The sequence below is a fragment of the Sciurus carolinensis genome, chromosome 5 (genome assembly GCF_902686445.1).
Source record: "Sciurus carolinensis chromosome 5, mSciCar1.2, whole genome shotgun sequence".
In the NCBI taxonomy this organism is placed as follows: domain Eukaryota; kingdom Metazoa; phylum Chordata; class Mammalia; order Rodentia; family Sciuridae; genus Sciurus; species Sciurus carolinensis.
The window spans coordinates 141,697,083-141,718,257 of NC_062217.1; the positions used below are offsets into that span (position 1 = coordinate 141,697,083).

Below are 21,175 nucleotides of genomic sequence, written 5' to 3' on the forward strand. Positions count from 1 at the left end.
AGAAACTCAACAGCAAAAAAATCATTATCATCCTCCTCCTCCTCCTCCTCCTCATCATCATCATCTAATTTTAAAATGGACAAGTGATCTGAATAGACATTTCTCGGAGGACACATACAAATGACCCATAAGTATATGAAAAATGTTCAACATCACTAGATATCAAATCACTCGATAAGCAAATCAAAACCACAAAGGGATATCACTTAACCCTGGCCAGAATTACTATTATCAAAAAAGCAAAAAGTAACAAATGCTTCTGAAGATGTATAGAAAAAGCAACCCTTAAAAACTGTGACAGGGACTGGGATTGTGGCTCAGTGGTAGAACGCTTAGAATGCCTAGCGTGTGTGAGGCACTGGGTTCAATCCTCAGCACCACATATAAATAAATAAAAGGTCCATTGACAACTAAAAAAATACTTTAAAAAGTTGTAAATCAGTAGTCATTATGTAAAAAAGTTTGCAGTTTCCTCAAAAGACTGAAAATAGATCCTTGTTATGATCTAGCATATTAAGATGATGGCACTCTCATGTTAAAAGCAACATTATTCAGAACAGACCAAAAAATGGGATCAACCAAAGTGTCCATTGACAGATGAATGGATGAGGAAATGTGGTTTGGATACATAATAAAATGTTACTCTGTTATAAAGAAGAGTAACATTCTGTCATTTGCAGCAATGTGAATGGAACTGGAGGGTATCATGTTAAATGAAATAAGCCAGGTGCAGAAAAACAAATCTCACATGTTCCTTCTCATATGTAGAAGCTAAAATAGTTGATCTGAAAGTAAATGAGAATGGACTAGTAGTAATTACTAGGTGCTAAGAAAGGTAGAGGGAGGAGTGATAAAGGGAGATTGGAGAGCAGGTACCACAATATGGTCAGAGAGGAGGAAAAAGTTCTAGTGTGTTATGGTGCAGAAGAGTGAAGTCACAATAACCTATCATATGTTTCATGATGCACTAGAAGAGAGGAGTTCAAGGTCTCCAAACATAAAGAAATAGTGAGGAGACAGAGATGCCAATGACCCTTATTTGATCATTACTCATTATATACAAGTGTTGATATTTCACATTGTATCTCACAAGTATGTATAATTATATGTTAACTGAAAAAGAAAAAGAATCATAAAGCAAATATCACAGTTAAAAAAAAAAAAAAGGGGCCCAGGAATGAAATGTAGTGTTGATCCAGAAGCAGTGACCCAGGCAGGAAGGGGCCCTTGAGAGCTCTGAAGACAGAGGCAACGCTGGTCATTTCCATCCAGGCAGAGGGGGCTTAGAAAGTGGGACGAGGTGAGCAGAAGTTCAGTTTACCAAGGGGAGGGGCACAGGAAGCAAGGAGCTTGGCCCTGTGGATTGCTGTGGTCCCCTCCTCTATTGTGGACACAAGCAGTCCAGAGAGGCAGGATGTCAGGAATTTTCTGCCCCTCACAGCTCCCCATGTGCACAGCTTAGCAAGAAACTGCCATGCAGCCTCGGAGCCAGGGATTGTAGACTACAGGATTTGTGAAAGTCTGTTTTTGTCTTGCAGGGGCTTTGTCCCCATGTGATTCATTAGTTGACCCATTGCTCTTTAGAGCTGCAAGGAGCCTGGTAGTTCAGGCCATTAAGTCCCTTCTGTGGACCTAATTCATGGCCTGACATCACAAGCCTAACAACATAATCCATTTGTCCTGATTTGATTTTTTCTTTTCAAGAGGCTTCCTTGGCAGTCAGGTTTTCTCATTACAGCATGATTCATCTGTATGGTAATTCCCATTAGAATTAGTATCTCAGACGTGATTCATCTCGGCAGATATTAAGCTGGAAGCATCTCTTACGGAAAGGCCTGTTAACAGCCACAACCATGGGAAACATCTGTGAGATGCCCCTTCCTTCAAACAGCACTTGTTAGAAGTGCCCTGTGCTAGATTCTGAGCTGGGGGTGTGGACATGAACATGCCCTTGGCCCTGCTCAGTAGCTCCCTTTCTAGAAGAGAGATGACATGGGCACCAGTGCCTACGGATCATCTGCAAAGTACAGAAATGAAAGGTAGTGTGTTCTCCTTAAAGCCTGAGGTCATGGTTCTGAGATGTGAGCAGGAGTTGGTATCACCTGTAGGGCTAGTGAAACACAAATTGCTGGGTTAGAGTCCCAGGGTTTTTGATTCAGGAGATCTGAGATGGGGCCAGGACACTTACATTTCTAAAAAGTACTGGGCGATGCTGCTGCTGCCAGTCTGGGGCCCTCCTCACTTTGAGCAGCATGGCTATAAGCCTCCAGTTATCTGTCCTTGGCACCCATCCTTCACTGACTGCAGTGTGCTAATCATGCCCTGTGCTGGGGACAAGTGTTGAATAAAGACCTGGCCCCCACCCTTGTGGGCACTCACAGTCCAGGAGAGGAGTAGTCAGTGATTACCCTATTTCACAGGAAGTATCACTACAGAGTTTTGCATAGGGTGCAGTTGAAGCACAGAAAAGATCATGATTGTTTCTTGCTGGACCTCAGGGAAACCTACATGAAGGAAGCAAAATTAATGAAATATAAAATGTGGACTGGAAAGGGTCTTGTGGAAGGGCAGTTGTAGCTGTGAAATTCCCAGATCAGCTGTCCTGGGACATTCTCTCACACTCTTCTTAGGGGCTTTTTGTGGTAACAGAGATTCAGTGCCAACCAGATCTTTACAGGGTGGCACCTACCTGTAATCAGAGCTACTCTGGAGGCTGAGGTGGGAGGATCACAGGTTCAAGGACAACCTCAGCAATTTATCAAGACCCTGTCTCAAAATAAAAGTGAGAAGGGTCAGGGGTGTAGTTTAGCAGCAGAGTACCCCTGGGTTCAATCCCCAGTACCACAAAGAAAGAGAGAGAGAGAGAGAGAGTGAGAGAGAGAGAAACAGACTCAGCTTACTTCCTGTAGAAGCCTGGTGGTATGGCTCTGGTTAATTGTCCTGGACCTAGCAAAGCCTTTATTTTTGGCTCTTTGGAGTTCTGTTTGGAGTTCTGTTTGGTCAGTGTCTCCTGCATGGTCTGAATACTCTCAGTAGAATGGAATTCTCTGCACAGGCACTGAAATGGAATGTGGAATCAAGAGCAGAGGAAATGCAGCCACAGCCAAAACCCTGCTCCCCATCCCTGCCATTGGGTCTCCAGGCAGCCACAGCTGCCACCCCCTCCAACAGCCTCACTATTTTTCTTGACTCTTAAGAAAGTTGGTGGTTCTTATATTGTTACCTTGTGTTTACACACAGACACCCATCAGAAACCAAACATCCAGCATCTTCAACCTTCTAGAATACAACTTCCAGATTCCAGAATTTAGGGGAAGGGTATATGAGGCCAGTAAAGGGGGTTCCAAATCACAGCACACAGGTCTCACACTTCATGCCAGGTGGGATGTCCCTACCTGTCAACCCATAGTTAACCCAGAGTTAAAGTAAATGTGCTTATTTTCTACCATGGAACCCTTTAAAAACCACATTATGGAGAAGGTAAGGGTGCCATTAGAAGCGGATTTATGGTCACTAGTGCGAAGTAGCAGCTGATATTGAAGAACACAGGAGAACTTAACTGTAATAGAGAATAATGGTGATCAAATGTTCATCAGTATCAATGCTAATTAATATTCTGCTCTCCCACTTAAGAAGGCAGGGAAGTATAGACCACAGAACCTTAACTCTAAGAATCTTAGAGAATGTTGACTGACCCCTTCATGTCAAAGGCAAGAATACTGGGGCAGACCTGGGGTTGAGGGGAAGGAAAGGGGTTTCTACCTTTTGTGCAGCATCACATAGTTATTAACAGACTGGGTCTCTCCAAGGCAGAGTCTTTTTTTTTTTTTTTTTTTTTAAATCTTTGTTCTCACACATTCATTACAGTCTCTGTAACTGTAACTTAGTATTTGTTGAATTAAACTAGTATAGGAGAGTCAATCCATGAATCTGTATCCCAGATTCTTTTTTTATTTTTTAATTTTTTAAATTTGTTCTAGGGCTGGGGAGATAGCTCAGCTGGTAGAGTGCTTGCCTCGCAGGCACAAGGCCCTGAGTTCGATCCCCAGTACCGCAAAAAAATAAAAAATAAAAAATAAATGAATAAATAAATAAATTTGTTCTAATTACTTATACATGACAACAGAATGCACTTCAACTCACTGTACATAAATGGAGCACAACTTCATTTCTCTGGCTGTACATGATGCAGAGTCACACAATTCATCAATCATACATGTACACAGGGCAATAATGTCTGTCTCATTCCACCATCCGTCCCACCTCCACATCCCCTCCCCTCCCCTCACTCCCCTCTGCCCAATCCAAAGTTCCTCCATTCTTCCCTAGCCACCCCCTCATCCCCCCTTGTAGATCAGCCTCCACTTATCAGAAAAAACATTTGGCCTTTGGTTTTTTGGGATTGGCTTATTTCACTTAGCATGATATTCTCCAGCTCCATCCATTTACCTGCAAATGCCATCATTTCATTCTTATTTAAGTCTTAGTAATATTCCATTGTGTATATATACCACATCTTCTTTATCCATTCATCTGTTGAAGGGCACCTAGGTTGGTTCCATAGTTTAGCTATTGTGAATTGAGTTGCTATAAACATTGATGTGGCTGCGCCACTGTAGTATGCTGATTTTAATCCTTTGGGTATAATCCAAGGATTGAGATAGCTAGGTCAAATTGTGGTTCCATTCCAAGTTTTCTGAGTCTCCATACTGCTTTCCAGAATGGTTGCACCAATTTGCAGTCCCACCAGCAATATATGAGTGTACCTTTTCCCCCACATTCTTGCCAACACTATTGTTGCTTGTATTCTTGATAATTGCCATTCTAACTGGAGTGATATGAAATCTTAGAGTAGTTTTGATTTGCATTTCTCTAATTGCTAGAGATGTTGAACATTTTTTCATATGTTTGTTGTTCAATTGTATATTTTTTTGTGTGAAGTATCTGCATGGTATTGGCACCAAAATAGACATGTAGACCAATGGTACAGAATAGAAGACACAGAGACAAACCCACACAAATACAGTTATGTCATACTAGACAAAGGCACCAAAAGCATACATTGGAGAAAAGATAGCCTCTTCAACAAATGGTGCTAGGAAAACTGGAAATCCATATGTAGCAAAATGAAATTAAACCCCTCTCTTCCTACACAAACTCAACTCAAAGTGGATCAAGGACCTAGGAATTAGACCAGAGACCCTGCTACTGATAGAAGAGAAAGTAGGCCTTAACAAGACTCCTATTGCACAAGAAATAAACTCAAGAATCAGTAAGTGGAATGGATTCAAACTAAAAAGCTTCTTCTCGGCAAAGGAAATAATAATGTGAAGAGAAATCCTACAGAATGGGAGAAAATCTTTACCACATGCACATCAGATAGCGCACTCATCTCCAGGATATATAAAGAACTCAAAAACTTAACACTGAAACAACAAATAACCTAATCAATAAATGAGCTAAGGAACTGGATTTTTTTTAAAGGCCATGATCCTTTCAAGTTAACACTCTCATGAAAATCTAGGGTGAAGAATAGATCTGATTAAGTTCTCTTGATTCTAAGCCAACCAACAAATAACAATAGAAGTGTCTTAAACCATCAGTGAATTTCTCAGAACTGACCTGTGTGGTTATTAGCGATTATAGCCTCATTTGTCTGTAGCTGTTCTGCATACTTTGCAAAGATTTGATTTGTTTCATGATGTTCAGCAGATATAGGTAACATTGTATTCTGGATTAGATTAACCCAAGTAAATTCATCACCAAAATACTGGATGATTCTAGTCAAGTTTTTGTTCAAGGCATAGAATAGAAAAACTCATTCATTCAATCAAGAAATAGTTCTTGAGAAGGTATAATGCCAGCTACTGTTTTAGACACTGTAGATACACAAGGAAAAAAAAGAAAAGTCTTTATGAAGCTGATCTTCTACTAGGAGGTAGGTAGACAGAGATGGAGCAATCCTTAGTAAAATTACCTCTCTCTTGAAAGTGCTTCCTTTACATCTATAGTAGATTCCCTGGTGGTTCCAATTGGTAGTTAGAAGCACTAACTTAGAATTGGAGAGTCTTGATACTAAGTCCTAGCTATGTGCGCACAAGTTCCTTATTTTTAGATGTTGATAATATAGGACCTCTTCACAGCACTGCTGTGAGGTTACAATGAAATCATGTCTCAACACTCAGTGCCTACTTCACTTTAAGCACTCCATGAATGTTGCAATTATTACAATTTTGAAGTTAAAGCATCCCTAATAACAAGCCTTCTTCCTGTCAAAAGATTTCAGAAGATGCCACCCGCTCTTGAAATATCATAATCTTCCCCAACTCTGATCCTAGAAAATCAACTTTGAAATAGAGCAAATACAAAATTCATTCCCCATGACTATACCCTCAGTTAGCAAGTGCAGACAGAACCCTGTCTAGCTGCATAGAGAAAGGAGCTTCCTTCTGGGTGAGTGCTGTGGGGTCTGGCTGCTTCATGCCTTTTAGGGTGCTCAAACTTTTGTTTTGTCTCCATCTGAATTCCCCCAGCTCTCTTCAGCCAAGGTATGTTTGTTTGATCTTGTTTGGGGTCTGAACTCCGTGTCCCAGCCCTGGTTTATGCCAGGCAGCCCTCTTTCTTGAGTCACAAGGCACTGCACAAGTTGCTGAAGTGTCTCTGCTGGCACCGTTTGCTTTTCCATAAGAAACTCCATAATATTGAGATCATTTTGCTCAAACCACTGCTCATGGCATCCCACAGCACCTGCCATCATGTGAGAAATGTGATTCCATGGAGGGGATCCATTCACAGCCCACAGTGCTGGTTAAATCTAGGAGCCCCGGGAGGCCGATGCAACATTGATCTTACAATATACATATTAAATCTCTAAGAACTTAACAGTGAGCAAGTGTCACATCCTTGACTCCTTTTCTTTCTTCAATTCCAACAACTTTAGCAGGTCCTGTAGTCTACTTCCAAAATATCTTTTGACTATATTTAAGAGTCTGCTTTTTTCCAGTGCTGGGGATGGAACCCAGGGCCTCACGCAGGCTAACTAGGCAAGTGCTCTACACCCTCAGCCCCCGGGTGTGCAATTTTTAATTAACTTATTTGGTGTACTTGTTTACTGCATGTCTTCCCTTCTAAAACGAAGCTTTTCTTACTCACTGTTGGATCTCCAGCAATGGGGCTTGGCACAATGTTTGTGCTCAGTAAATACAATTGAATTGTTGAATAAATGAATGGACACACAGTTGTTTAACAAGCTCGGTTGCCATGTTGTGACATGTTTATTTTAACTCGAAAATGATATTGGCCCATATAGGGCAGTAGTCTGTCTTCTTTTCAGCACCTTCTATTACCACATTAATCAAGTGAGATAAAGTTTATATATTTTTTCACTTTGTAACATAAAACTATAAATCTCCATATAAAGGAAATATATTTGGCCATTCATTAGTCATAACTTGACTATTTCCAAAAGTAATTTAGGGTGACCATGAAAGGAAGGATCATGAATAAAAACAATAACAAGAGCAGTGTAAATATCACTTAAACCCCTTGCCAAATAACAATGTGATCTTGAATCCCACTGGTAAGCTGTGGATGTGACCGCGTATAGTGCAGTGGATAAAGCTGCACTACAGAGCTGGAGAAACATGAATTTTAATCTTGGCTTATTCTTCGTGTGTGTGTGTGTGATAGAGCGGTAATCAGGTTATTGTCAGGTTTTTGACATTGAAGAGTTGCACAGGTATGCAAGTGTTCTACCACTGACCTGCATCCCCAGTTCTTGGCTTAGCCTCATACTAGCTGTGGAAGGTTGACTGGATTTCTCTACTTCTCTAAGGTTATTTTGCCAACCTACAAAATAAAATTGACCTCATTGGGTTAGTGTGTGGAGTTGGTTGTTATATAATTAAAATGCTCCTCATTGTGCTCAACACATCCTCATTCTGTCAATCACTGTAGTGACTTTTCACAACAATCATTTATTTAGCAATGGTTTTTTGAGTTGACTGTGTGGTTCTCCTTGTCTGAATCAACTGATCTCTGCTGGGCTTTCTTATACATCTGCGGTGGTGGTTAGACTGGCCATTGGAGGATATAGAAGCTAGGGTGGCCTCACTGAGTGTATGGCTGTTGGCAGGCTACCAGCCAAGGGGACAGAAGTGACTAGGCCATGATCTCGCACCCTCCAGTAGGTTTGCTCAGGCTTCTGAGTGCGCAAATTGTTGCAAAGTTCCCAGAGCAACAAAAGAGAATGAACTCCAGTGGACAGGTAATTTTCAAGGCTCTGTTTGTGATCTTTTCTATATTCCCCTTGGTTAAGCAAATCACAAGGGCAGCCAAAGTCAGTATGGAAAAGAGTATATGATGGTCTTTCTAGTCTACCACAATCATCACTGTCTCCATCATTGCAAGAACTAATATTTGTTTAGCATTTCGAAAGTGTGAGATGTCGTTCTAATCCCATTATCTTTATCAAAGCTTTTAATTCTAGTCACAACCTTATCAGGTGGATACGTTTATGTCTGCCATATTAAGGGAAAGAAGCTGAGGCACAGAATGACAAAGCCATCTCTCTAAGGAAGGCCACGCAGCCAGGAAGCAGGGAGCCAGGACTCAAAGCGGTGCTCCAGAGCCATCTTAGTGCTGACTGTTCTATACTGCCTTCTCTTCCCACTCCATGTTGGGGTGAGGGGTTTCCATGATTTCTTGCTTTAGAAAAGCAAGTGATTAGGTAAGAGATAGTAACTAGATTTTGACATGGTCTCCAAGCATTGCTCCATCTAGCACCACTCAGCATTTTCCCAACCAGCACCTTGAATTCTGCTCATCCAGAATTGGATGGCCAGGACATGCTAGTGCAGAGCTTGGAAGAGACTTGTGATCTCTTTCTGGTTCCTTGTGGTGGGTCGTTAGCCATGATGGTGGCAGCTCAGCCCACTTTTCTTAGAGCTCTTCATCTTTATTTCTTCAGACAAGTCTGAAGGCCTAGAAATGAGTGGCTGATGGCAATGATGAATGATAACAATATAAACATAGCATTAATATGTTTATTAGTCATTTCTGGAGGTGAGTTGCAACATTTTATTTATTTATTTATTTACTTATTTATTTATTTATTTATTTGTACCTGGACACCATACCTTTGTTTAATTTATTTATTTTTATCTCGTGCTGAGGATCGAACCCAGTTCCTCACACACACTAAGGCAAGCGCTCCACCACTGAGCCAATTCCCAGCCCCAGAGTTGCAACATTTTTTGAGAGCAGAGATTTCTTGCTGTATCCTCAGCAATTATCACAGGCAAGAATATAGAGAGAACACATCAGAGGAGCTTAGTATGTGTTCGTTGTGTTTATCTGCATTCACATCAAAATTTCTTTAAGACAAATATGCCAATGGTGATTGGACAGTGGCCAGGTGTGATCACAAAGGCCATGGGTACTGGCACCAACTGCTCCATCAGGCAGCAGAGAGTCTAGTTATTTGACACCATGTAGGCATGCTCATTGCTACCAGATTGTTCCAGAGCCACCTTAGTGATTTCAGGTTTCAGGATGCTGTATGTAAACTTTCCAGATTTTAGAGCCCTGTGTGTCTGATGAAACCAGTCCATTGACTGTGTCTGGCTCATGGCCATCTAAATTTGTGACCTCTCTACATTTAGCACCTGTTAGTACTTCTCCATTGCATTATAACTGTTCTGAAGGCCTGAGGTGGAGGGGGAGACACAGAGTAAGGTGGAATGGAGCTGTGAGATGATATGAGAGGAAAGACATCAAGAAGGATTGAGACTTGTATATTTCTGGGATTCCACAGAGGTCAAGGAAGTGGGAATAAGAAATTAGATTAGAATAAACTCTTTGATATAACCATCTATAAACTAAGTGTTCTTTAAAAAACAGAAATCTTGGGCTGGGGAGATAGCTCAGTTGGTTGAGTGCTTGCCTTGCAAGCACAAGACCCTGGGTTTGATCCCCAGCACCACAAAAAAAAAAAAAAAAAAAAAAAAAATCCTTGGTTCAATGACATGAAAAATACTAAACACCCCCCAAAAAAATAAATAAAATAAAATATTTTTTTTTACTTGAAGCATTTAAATGATCTTTAACATTTTGTTATGAAATATAAATCTATAAAAGGGAGAATGTTTACTGACTTTCAAGCTTCTGTGTTCAAGGAGTCCTTGAGTTATGCAATCCCTTATAAATCTAATATTTTGAGTGAAACACCTTAAAAAAATTGGATTAAAGGACTGAATGAAATACTGGGAAACTATGAAGGCGTGATGTGGAGAGTGGAATGCAGAAGGTCACGAGTGAGGGTGCAGTAGGGCCAGCAGAGCAGCTTGGCCAGAGAAGGATGCATGCCAACCATTAGAACCAGGAGCCATCCACAAGTTAATGTTCTCAGCAAAGTCTTCTAGCATCATTCCTCTGGTAAAAACAAATGAACAGAAAGCACCAGGGATTGCCTACCTCTGATGGGTTAAAGCTCTTGGCTTTAACAGTCAAGACTCTGCTCTAGCTCTTCCTCTGAGCCTTCCCATTGCTGTTACTCCCTCCAGTCATCTCTGCTCTGAACACCTTGCTTTATGTGCCATCCTTAGAACACAGTCTGCAATTTCCAGCCTCTTTGCTGTTGCTTCCACTGTCAGTTACCTCTCCCACCTGCTCCAGTTAGGGCCACACTGCTTTCCAAGGCTCAGGTCAAACCCTGATTTCACTGCTGAAGCCCTTAGCTCATCGGGGCTTCTTTTCCCTGAATTTCTAGAGAATTTACTTCTGTCACACTCACGTGGACCTTTGTGTATTGGGGATTGCCTGTATGATTTCGAGCTAAGAGAAAAAAAAAAATCACACCCTGAGCTGTGCAGCTCTCTCCCCACATTGGCCTCCACAATACACCCAGATAAGGTTAGAATGATGTTGTCTAGTAAGACATGAGAGCACAGGAATAACCCATCACACTGAATTTCACAGACTCTGCTCTGCAGTTCCTTGAGAGTGGAGGAGTGTATTCTCTCCTATGACTACCCAGTAGTAACAGGCACCATTTCTAGATATTAGACCAAGCACATTTTGTGTGTTATCTTAAATAAATCCCACAATGTCACTAAGAAGGAGTATAATTATCCCCACTTTACAGAGGAAGAAACTGTCTCAAAACATCAAGTCCCTGTGCTTATGTTCATGACCAACTCTCTTAACTGGTCAAGGCAGAGATATAGAACCCCACATACCTGACTCCAAAGACTGGGCTGTGTCCCAGCATACCATCTTCATGGACACACTGGCCACCAGAAATTTAATGACAGAGAATTAAGGCTCTGAATTCACACTTTTCCTCTAGGTGGCCAGGATATACCAACAGGGAGAGAAAATTAGAGTAGATATTTGGTTAAAGTCACTGCAATTTGAGTTTCATGGGAGTTCTGGGTACAATGGAGGATTTTTAAAAGACCTAGCCCAGCTCAGTAGAGGTCCTCTTGGGGGTCCTGGCAAGGTGAAATTTGGAGTGTACAGCACTATGGGTACATGTCTGGAGGACATGTAAGGGCCTTCCCTTTCCTGGACATTGATGCCACCAAAAAGGGTGACCTCCATTGCCACCCTACCATAAGCTCTTTGCTGTTCTGTCCCCCTTATACAACTGAGAGCTCTTTGAGGGGAGAAGCTGTCTAATTACCCAGTCTTAAGGCAGTGACTGATATGTAAACACAAAGCTATCTGTTGGTTTGATGAACGAACGACAAGTCAACCAAGGCAAGGTGCTCAAGGCCATGTGATGAGGACAACTCAGTGTAGTAAACCTTCCACCGGAGTGTAGGTTGCTCACCCCATGCTATGTTTCTTCCTGCTGTTCATACACTATCTGGAAGACTCTGGCTCTCCGGAACACTTGTCAAAACCCCAAACCTTCCTGCAACAATATCAAACCCCATAATATTTAGATCTCATCCTCTAAATTAGATTGTGAAATCCTGCAGCACCAGACCATGTGCCACTCTTTGCACGTACCCCATATCTTTTTTTTTTTTTTTTCCTGGTTATGTACCTACAGTCCCAGCCACTCTGAAGGCTGAGAGGGGAGGATCACTTGAGCCCACTTGATACCGGCCTGGGCAACATAACCAGATCCCATATCCCCCAAAATGGAAAAGGTGCTACTTGGTGCTTTTGACATTTTTCATCCTCTTTCTCTATTTAAATTCATTTTTATTTATTTCTCATTGGTTTGTTATTTTTTTTATTAGTTTAAATATTTGAGAGGTATAGCATTGCATGGATTTTGCACCCAGTGGCCTTTGCAGGAAGGTTGTTTCGGAATTTGGCCCAAACCATGTCACTTTTCCCACGACTGAGTTACCTTTCACCAGATTCTTCTGGTTTTGTTTGGTTTGCTGCCAGGAGCCACCGTGTCCTTTTTTTGCTTTGTACACAGAGCACATCTTTTGCCCAGGTTGAATTCACTTTCACCTCTAGCATAAACACCTTCAACTTTAAGAAGAACTGTGTGCGCCGTTTGATTTCAGAGACCCTGATTATAGCTAGCCAAAATGTCCTTACACCACAGTCATCCACATATTTGCTTTTTTTGAAGTCCTGTTCCCAGCAGCCCTTCACAGGCTCCAAGATGACAGAAGCAGAAATGCCTGCCCTTGTGTCTCTCAACACAGTGCCTTGTAGTTCATCAGGTTGAACAACTGCCTTAGAATGAACAGGGGCATGATGGGGATCTGTCCCAACAGTGTAGTCCTCTTGAGATTATTCTTGGTGAGTTCAAGCGATCAAGAGAGATGAAATCAGGAGAGTGACAGAGACAGGGCAGAAAGAGTGGGCAGGAGCTGTCAACTCTTTGGATGTGGGAGATGAAGAAGGAGGAAGAGAAAAAAAGGTTCAAAGAGTGCCCTCAGCTGATAAAGGATGATTATGTCTGAGAGTGAAATGGAGAGGTTCTCCTTCCCTGTGACCCTCTTGTCCTCACATCAGTTTGAGCATGAAGCAGAGATTCCTCATGAATATCAGCTTGAAGTGTTCTGTGGAGGCAGATAGGCATGAGACAGTCATTCAGGATAGTCCTCAAGGATAAGAAGGAAAGGTTTGCCCTTGTTTCTTCATAGAAGAGCTTTGCTCTCCTGTGGAGAAGAAATTTGAACTGAATGTATTTTTGGTTGGTACAACTTTAAGTGCTCTGTTTGATAGCAGAGTTGTTTGAATGGCCTATTTCATAACTACACATAGCTTTTCCAAATAAATGGTGTCTGTAGAATGTTCAGGTTAATGCATGAGTCCAGTGCTCAAGAGTGTTTGCACTTACAGCGACTGAGCCTTCTTTCTTAATAAGTCATCTTGGCATTTTGTCAACAAGTTAATTTGCTTTTCTAAGAAACTAGATTAATACTTCCTGTGCTTTGTGCTATTCACAGATCTACAATGCAGTGAGAAGAGGAGAAGAAACAGAAGAAACAGTTGGATCTCTTCTCCATTTCTTACCAAAGCTCCCAGTCTCTGAGACAGTCCATGGAAGGATTAGCATTGGTCTGTGCTTAAAGCAATGTGTCCAAGACACTGTGTGTGAATACCGTGCCACCCTCCAAAGGACTTCCATAGCTCAGTACATCACTGGTTCTCTCCTAGAGGCAACCACATCTTTAGGAGCAAGAAGTGGCCTTCTCAATACTTTTGGAGGATCCACAGGACGAATGATGCTGAAAGGTAATGTCTGAAATTTCACTTTTAAATTTTCACCTTTCCTTCAGAGAAGAATCTAAGATAACATTAGATCACTCCTGATGGAAAATTGAGTTCACATATCAACAACTCTTAAGTGAAAGCAACTGCTTTGAGAGAATACAAAAGGGTAGTCCTTTATTAAAATATTTTAAGGTATAAACCCTCCAGTAGTAAGCCTTAAGATTTTTAAATTCCTTTTTCAAAAGAAGTAAATGGTTAAAATTCTACCTTTAATTAAAAAAAAAAAAATTCAGGCAGTTGGTTTTTCCTAGTGGTAATATTTGACAGATCTCAATTACTATGACAAGATGATAGTAAACAAATATGGTCATGTGGTCACATTGAAAACCAGCAGTGGCTGGACAGAGTGAGGTATAGCTCTCCTTCATACACAGAATCGATAGGTTCCTATTGACCAAAAAAGCCAAGGACCATCTTCCTTGACTGCCACATTAAGGGACAAGATAGGCAAGCACAGTTCTAAAAGATGAGAGCCAATGGAAAATGGGGTCACTCAACATCTGAACTTCCCTGCTACTTCCCATGAGTGGCAGACAGGCAGGTCAGAAATGGCAATACACTAAAGAACCTCAGAGACTCGTTCATTGCATAGCTGTCACAAGCCACTTGGCAGTGTTCCCTGGCAGGAAGTTACCAGCAAGACAGAGACCATGCAGAGCTGTGTTCCACTTCCTGGGGGCTGCCAAGAACTCCAGCTGATATCTGGCCATTTCTCTTGCTCAAGCAGAGTAGCTGTTGTCCCTTCACAGTGACCCCTGAGACGCCAGGCTGGCAGGCCCGTGACCTTCCTCCTTAATCCTTAGTCTCCCCCATGCATCTCCACACACACCCCAGGCAGGTTTAAGAAAAACAGCACCACGTCCCTGTTGGGTCCATGTTGACTTGTTTTCTGGAATCACTTTAACTTCTTTTTTTTTTTTTTTTATTGTAAACAAATGGGATACATGTTGTTTCTTTGTTTGTACATGGCGTAAAGGCATACCATTTGTGTAATCATAAGTTTACATAGGGTAATGTTGTTTGATTCATTGTTATTTTTTTCCTCCCCCCCACCCCTCCCATCCCTCTTTTCCCTCTATACAGTCCTTCCTTCCTCCATTCTTGCCCCCCTCCCTAACCCTAACTCTAACCCTAACACTAACCCCCCCACCCCCCATTATGTGTCATCATCCACTTATTAGCGATATCATTCATCCTTTGGTTTTTTGAGATTGGCTTATCTCACTTAGCTGATATTCTCCAATTTCATCCATTTGCCTGCAAATGCCATAATTTTATCATTCTTTATGTTGGAGTAATATTCCATTGTATATATATATACCACAGTTTCTTTATCCATTCATCAATTGAAGGACATCTAGGTTGGTTCCACAATCTGGCTATTGTGAACTGAGCAGCTATGAACATTGATGTGGCTGTATCTCTGTAGTATGCTGATTTTAAGTCCTTTGGGTATAGACCAAGGAGTGGGATAGCTGGGTCAAATGGTGATTCCATTCCAAGTTTTCTAAGGCGTCTCCATACTGCTTTCCAGAGTGGCTGCACTAATTTGCAGCCCCACCAGCAATGTATGAGTGTACCTTTCTCCCCACATCCTCGCCAACACCTGTTGTTGCTTGTATTCTTGATAATCACCATTCTAATTGGAGTGAGATGGAATCTTAGGGTGGTTTTGATTTGCATTTCTCTTATTACTAGAGATGTTGAACATTTTTCCATATGTTTGTTGATTGCTTGTAGATCTTCTTCTGTGAAGTGTCTATTCATTACCTTAGCCCATTTGTCTATTGGATTATTTGCATTCTTGGTGTAGAATTTTTTGAGTTCTTTATAGATTCTGGAGATTAGTGCTCTATCTGAAGTACGATTGGCAAAGATTTTCTCCCACTCTGTAGGCTCGCTCTTCACATTGCTGATAGTTTCCTTTGCTGAGAGAAAGCTTTTTAGTTTGAATCTATCCCAGTTATTGATTCTTGCTTTTCTTTCTTGTGCTATGGGAGTCCTGTTGAGGAACTCTGGTCCTAAGCCAACATGTTGAAGCTCTGGACGTACTTTTTCTTCTATAAGACCAGAGACCTTGGAATCACTTTAACTTCTAGGGATCGGTTTTAAATGATGAATGAAGAAAAACATACAATGTGAGAATATTAATCCAAAAGACTAATAAAGAGAAACTTGATTTCCTAGAAAGGGTGATGCCCTGGGAAGGGAAAAAAAACACAATTCCTGCCCTCGTGGACCTTGTAGTCTCTAGGTAGTAAGCATTTTCCCTATGCACAGGATGCAAGGTCTCTCCACTCTGATGTGGTCCCGACAGAATAGCAGGCTTGCATTCTCTATCAGTACTGTTCCCAGGAAGTTGAGTTGAGATTAGAATGTGGAATTGGCATTACTAGGCTGCATATGACTATATGCTAGGATCTCATCCTGTGACTTCACCAACCTGTGCTTATTAGATATACCTTCCGCCCAGCACAGTGCAGGTGGTATGGGAGATCCTGTTGAAGTATTAAGTTGACTGCTGGCCCGTGTATCTATTACCCTGATAGTAATTTGATCTTGATTTCTATTTGTACTTCCCTGTTCAGTATAGAACCTCATAGATCAACATTCCTAGCATGGAGACTCACTGGACCAACAGCTAATGTGTGATCCTTCAATTGGCATTTTAAGACACAGACATTGTTTTGTTTTGTTTTGTTTTTAATGTTCTGTTTTGCAGTTCCTTAATGATCTCTGTTTTTTTTTTTTTTTTCTTTTCTTTTCTTGCGGTGCTAGGGATTGAACCCAAGGCCTTATTCTTTTGAGGCTTTAATGGTCTCCAATAAGCCTCTGTAAGCAGTTCCTGCTGAAATAACACAATTAGCTGTTTGCCTTCTGCCCTGGCCTTATTTCTATAGTTTCTGGACTGCTCTCTTAGAAACCATTTTCAACTTCAGTCCCCTCCCCCATGGGTTTTCAAAGTCTTTACGTGCTTTCATTAAAACGTTTCTTCAATATGCAGCAGGAAGAAAAAGGAACAAAAAAAAAATCATATGGGTTTTTCACCACACAAAAAGATGATAAGTATATGAGGAAAAAGTATACATTAATTAACTTGATTGAACCATTCCACAATGTATACATATATCTAAACATCAGTTATAGGCAATAAACATACATAATTTTGTCAATTATTAAAAATGAAAAGTTTTTAAATAATCAAATGAATCATCAAGTCACAGGGTATTCACAGAATCTGTAGAATCAGCATTTTGGCTAGTGGGTGTTGAGCTCTCTGATGGTCAGATAGCCACATACTCCACTAGGGGATCTGGAGGTAGAGTTGGCTGCCATGGTTTGTTTGGCTACTTTTTATTGTTCAGTGTGTCCTGTGTCATAAATTTGGTCAACAACTTTGAGTTTTGAATTGCTAATGAAAATCTATAGGAAGCATTTAATACAGTCTCTAGTTTATAACTGGATTGCATTCTAGATGTTCACTTCTCAAAATCTGGATGGACCTTAGAACATATTCCTAGAGAAGCAACAGTATTAAAGGTGATTGAGTTCCCAGACTCTAGTCCCTAAGAGCCTCTTTTTCCCAAAACACAGTTGAAAATCTATACCCTTTAGAATATAGAAAACAATAATAGAAAAACACAATTATAGAGATACCGAGATTCAGCCTCCAGGAAGAAAGCAGTACAAGTGAATTAAAAGATGTGTCTTGTTGAGTAGGAATAATCTCAATTAAGGCAAGTGAAGAGTTAACTTAAAACTTCTATGGAGACTTTGAAAAGAACTTTCAACCATTTATGAGATTTTAGATGTTGGCAGCTGTAGTTCTTTGTTGTGGTTAATTACCCTTCAAAGCTCAGACCTCTATGAGAGAATCAGAAAATTATCCCAATAATTTTTTCCTTAAAAAAATGGAATGCTTATAAATGAAATGAAGAAGGACAGAAGGAGTCAGCCCAGAGTTTTAAAAAATTTTCCCAGAGAGAAAGGGAAAGAAAGAAGGTCAAAGAGTGCCCTCTTCCATGGGAGAAATTATGTTCAAAGTCCATTAAGTAGAGTTGGGAAAGGTAGAAAGAAAGGAGGGGGACAAAGACAAATTCTTATGATTCCCTTGCATGAGACACTTGGAGTAGTCAAAAGCAGAGAGACGGAAAGCCAAGTGGTGTTAGCAGGGTTGGGGTGAAGTGGGAATGGAAATTTGTGTGTAAGGGGTACAGAGTTTCTGTTTTGTAAGAGTTATGGACGAGGATGGTGGCACAACAGTGTGAATGTACTTAATACCTGTGAGCTGGGCACTTAGAAATGTTAGGATGCTCAATTTTATTTTGTGTTTATTTTATCACAATAAAAGATAATTTAAAGGAAGGGCAATGCTCTGTAGGTCTTTCGCCCCACGTCTATCATGAGGTTAAAAGGACCTGAGAACTTGTCCCCCAGAGGTAGTTATAATCACCAGTGGGAATCACAGCAGCTTGCAATTGAAAACAGGGGAAGAGGACGTGCAGCCTGTCAATCATTGTTCTCAGGTCAGGAGCTGGTACCTGAAGTCTTGGTTGCCCAGAGATCTGCTGCAACATAGCTTTACCAGAGTCTGTGGGATGGCACAGAAAGCTGACAATCAGAGCCCAAACATGCCTGGTTTCCTGTCTTCATGGACACTGAGGATGGATGTCCATTCAGTTGAAAGTTTCCCAAGTTGAGAGAGACATTTTCTGATATGAAGTATCGATCAGTCAGGGTGTACCCTTGATTATAATGGCGTATTGTATCAAAAGAGAAAAGTGAAAGCTCATACCACCCTGTCAAGGGCTTCCATTAGTTTGATATAGATAAGCTCTTTCTATTTCCTTGCTCCTTTCCTCATTAACCTTGTTAGAATCTCAAGGCTAACACTGCACCGCAATGGCAGTCAAATTAATCACTGACTTCAATAATCAAGAAGAAGCAAGATAAAGTAAACAGGGAGAGGAAAAAGGGATAAGACATAGTGATAGAGCACCCTGAAATAGCAAGATCAAAAAAATAATAAGGGAATTTTTCAAATAATCCAGCTAAATATTCTCAAATGTGTATATGGTGTATATGGTGTCAACTGTAGACTTAGTGCATTAAACATGAATTTTCCTTCTCACATTGTTGCTGAGTCAAGTTTGTTAATTAAGGGATTACATATTACATATAACCAGGACAAAGCTTTGTTATCCATATTTAAATTATGAGGTGGAAAAGAAAATTCCACTGTTCATTTTTAACAAGTTTGATTGTATGCATGTATGTGCAGAAAAGTTATTGGTCATACATAGGCTAAAAATGGAACATTAATGTTCCAAAATAAAACATGTCTTAGAGATTTAATATTCTCATTTTGAAAATGGGGAATATTTTGTTTCTGGTAGAAAAGTCTGATAAATTCTCAACTTACTTTTCTTTCACTGTAATAAGTATATCCTATTTGTGTCTGTTTCTAAAGCTACTCACTTTGAATATAAAAACCAGAAATCATAGTAGGAATACACATACTCACATTCAAAATGCATGACCATACCTTGTAAATAATTTAGTTCATAACAGCTGCCTTAGTTGACTTCCTCATAATCAAAACAATTACCCTTTACATGCCTACCAGGCAGGGAAGGCATGTGCATAGTTCTAATTCCAAGAGTTAAGTTTATTTAAAGAATATCCTGACTTATTAGTTTTGTCACATTGAAATTGGGGGGGGGCGTTCAAAGTATGCTTGAATGTAGTATTGGGTGTGTTTCTGTACCAATTAATCATTGAAGAAACAGTCACTAGCTGGCCATCCTGGCCTAGTGCTTTGTCACCTATGGGAAGGACACTAAAGATCACATCTGGAAGTTCTCAACTTATAAAATAGTGTTTCTCATTCCAGAAAAAAAGTGTAATGTTAGACTTCAAATCTACTGAAGTAGCCCTGAACCACCTAAGAGAATCCATAAAGTGTTCAACTAATAAGTTGAAGGTGGCACCAGTGGGTCCTGGATTCAGGAACTTTGGTGGGCACAGAACAAAGGCTGTCTGCCTTGGAACCGCTGGTGGTCAGGTGTCATCCAGGAGTATGTCAGACTCAGAATATGACTTCATACCAGCTATAATCCAGGAATGTGACTGTGATTCCATACCCAGTTCTGACCTAAACATGGCATTCCGTGCCAAGGTGTGAATGGATCTAACTGGTTGAATTCAATACTTTCATTTGCCTTAATTTTGCTCCCAGAAACAAGTTTACGAAAAGAAAACATTCTGTCCTAAAATTCAGCAAATGGTGACACAGAATGGAGGGAGCGATGTAGGGAAATAAATCAGATGATTAAGGGTTGGTTACATCCTAATCAGGGAATTCAGAAAGATGATTGGTGAGGACAGTATGCCAGACAGACACTCAGAGATTCAAATAAAAATGTCAAGTCCTGGTTACATATTCCAGAAATCATTTACAAGATAGTTATTTGAACTGCTATGCCCAGATCTAATCTAACAGTGATTACACTCCAAGGTTTTGCCTCAAACTTGCTGAATATTGAAAGGGAAAAATAGTCAGTGTTGCTAATTAAATGCCCTACAAAAAACAAACTGGAGTAAGAAATTGTGTTTATCCTGAAAGAGGCAGATTTAATCAGAGAAGGAAAAGAGCAGCTAGATTGCCCTGGAGGAGTCAAGAAGGACATTTGAATTAAAGGGTGAAGAGAGAAGTTTAAGAATAATATTTAAAGCTGGAAATATTACCAATAGAAAAACAAAACTAAAACATATGAATTGCAGTCATTGGACAAATGGACTAAATTCCTCATCTTCCATCAAGGTGATTGAAAACATTCTTCTTAAAGGGAGTGTATAAAATACTAGGGAAGTAAACATTTTTTAGACTAAGGAAATGATTGCCAAGAATAGGTTCAGAAACATGCAGAGTGGTTTCCTCCAAGACCATTCTGCTGTCTTCTACCTGTCTACACTGTTGCAACTTAAGTTGATTTAATTTTCATGTGTGCATTTGAAGCCCACATGAGGTTCTGATGAATTTAAGATCCTTATTTCCAATGCTCTTCTTGTCAGCAGCCATAATGAAAGCTATTCCGGCCTCATGCTCTAATGAAAACAGGGCAGAAGAAGGAAAAGCCTGGTATTGTTAAAATAAGTGGGATGTGGGCCTCAGAATGAATAAGACCAGTGTAATTTTAGGCTCTCTTTGTCCTGTTGAGAACGTCAGTCTCTGAGTTACTTTATGATTAAAAGAAATCCAACATGTGTCTTGAATACAAAACTGTCATCTTGAACAGGTGACTTTACTTCTCCGAGCTTCAATTTCTGCAGCTTAAAAATGAAAATAAAAGCAACAACTTCCTCTAGTTGTTCTGGGGGTTAAGTGTAAAAATGTGCATCGAGAATTTTGTGTAGGACTGGG

At 40.5% G+C, this 21,175-nt stretch overlaps 1 protein-coding gene across 3 annotated transcripts in view; it reads left to right on the forward strand.

The window, feature by feature from the left end:
- Plce1 (phospholipase C epsilon 1) overlaps positions 1–21,175 on the forward strand; it is a 280,344-nt gene that overhangs the window by 110,965 nt on the left and 148,204 nt on the right. For all 3 annotated transcript variants that reach the window (XM_047553007.1, XM_047553006.1, XM_047553008.1), the window contains exon 3: positions 13,425–13,713. In XM_047553007.1, coding sequence (XP_047408963.1) covers positions 13,425–13,713 — 289 coding nt within the window. The remainder of the gene's footprint in view (positions 1–13,424; positions 13,714–21,175) is intronic.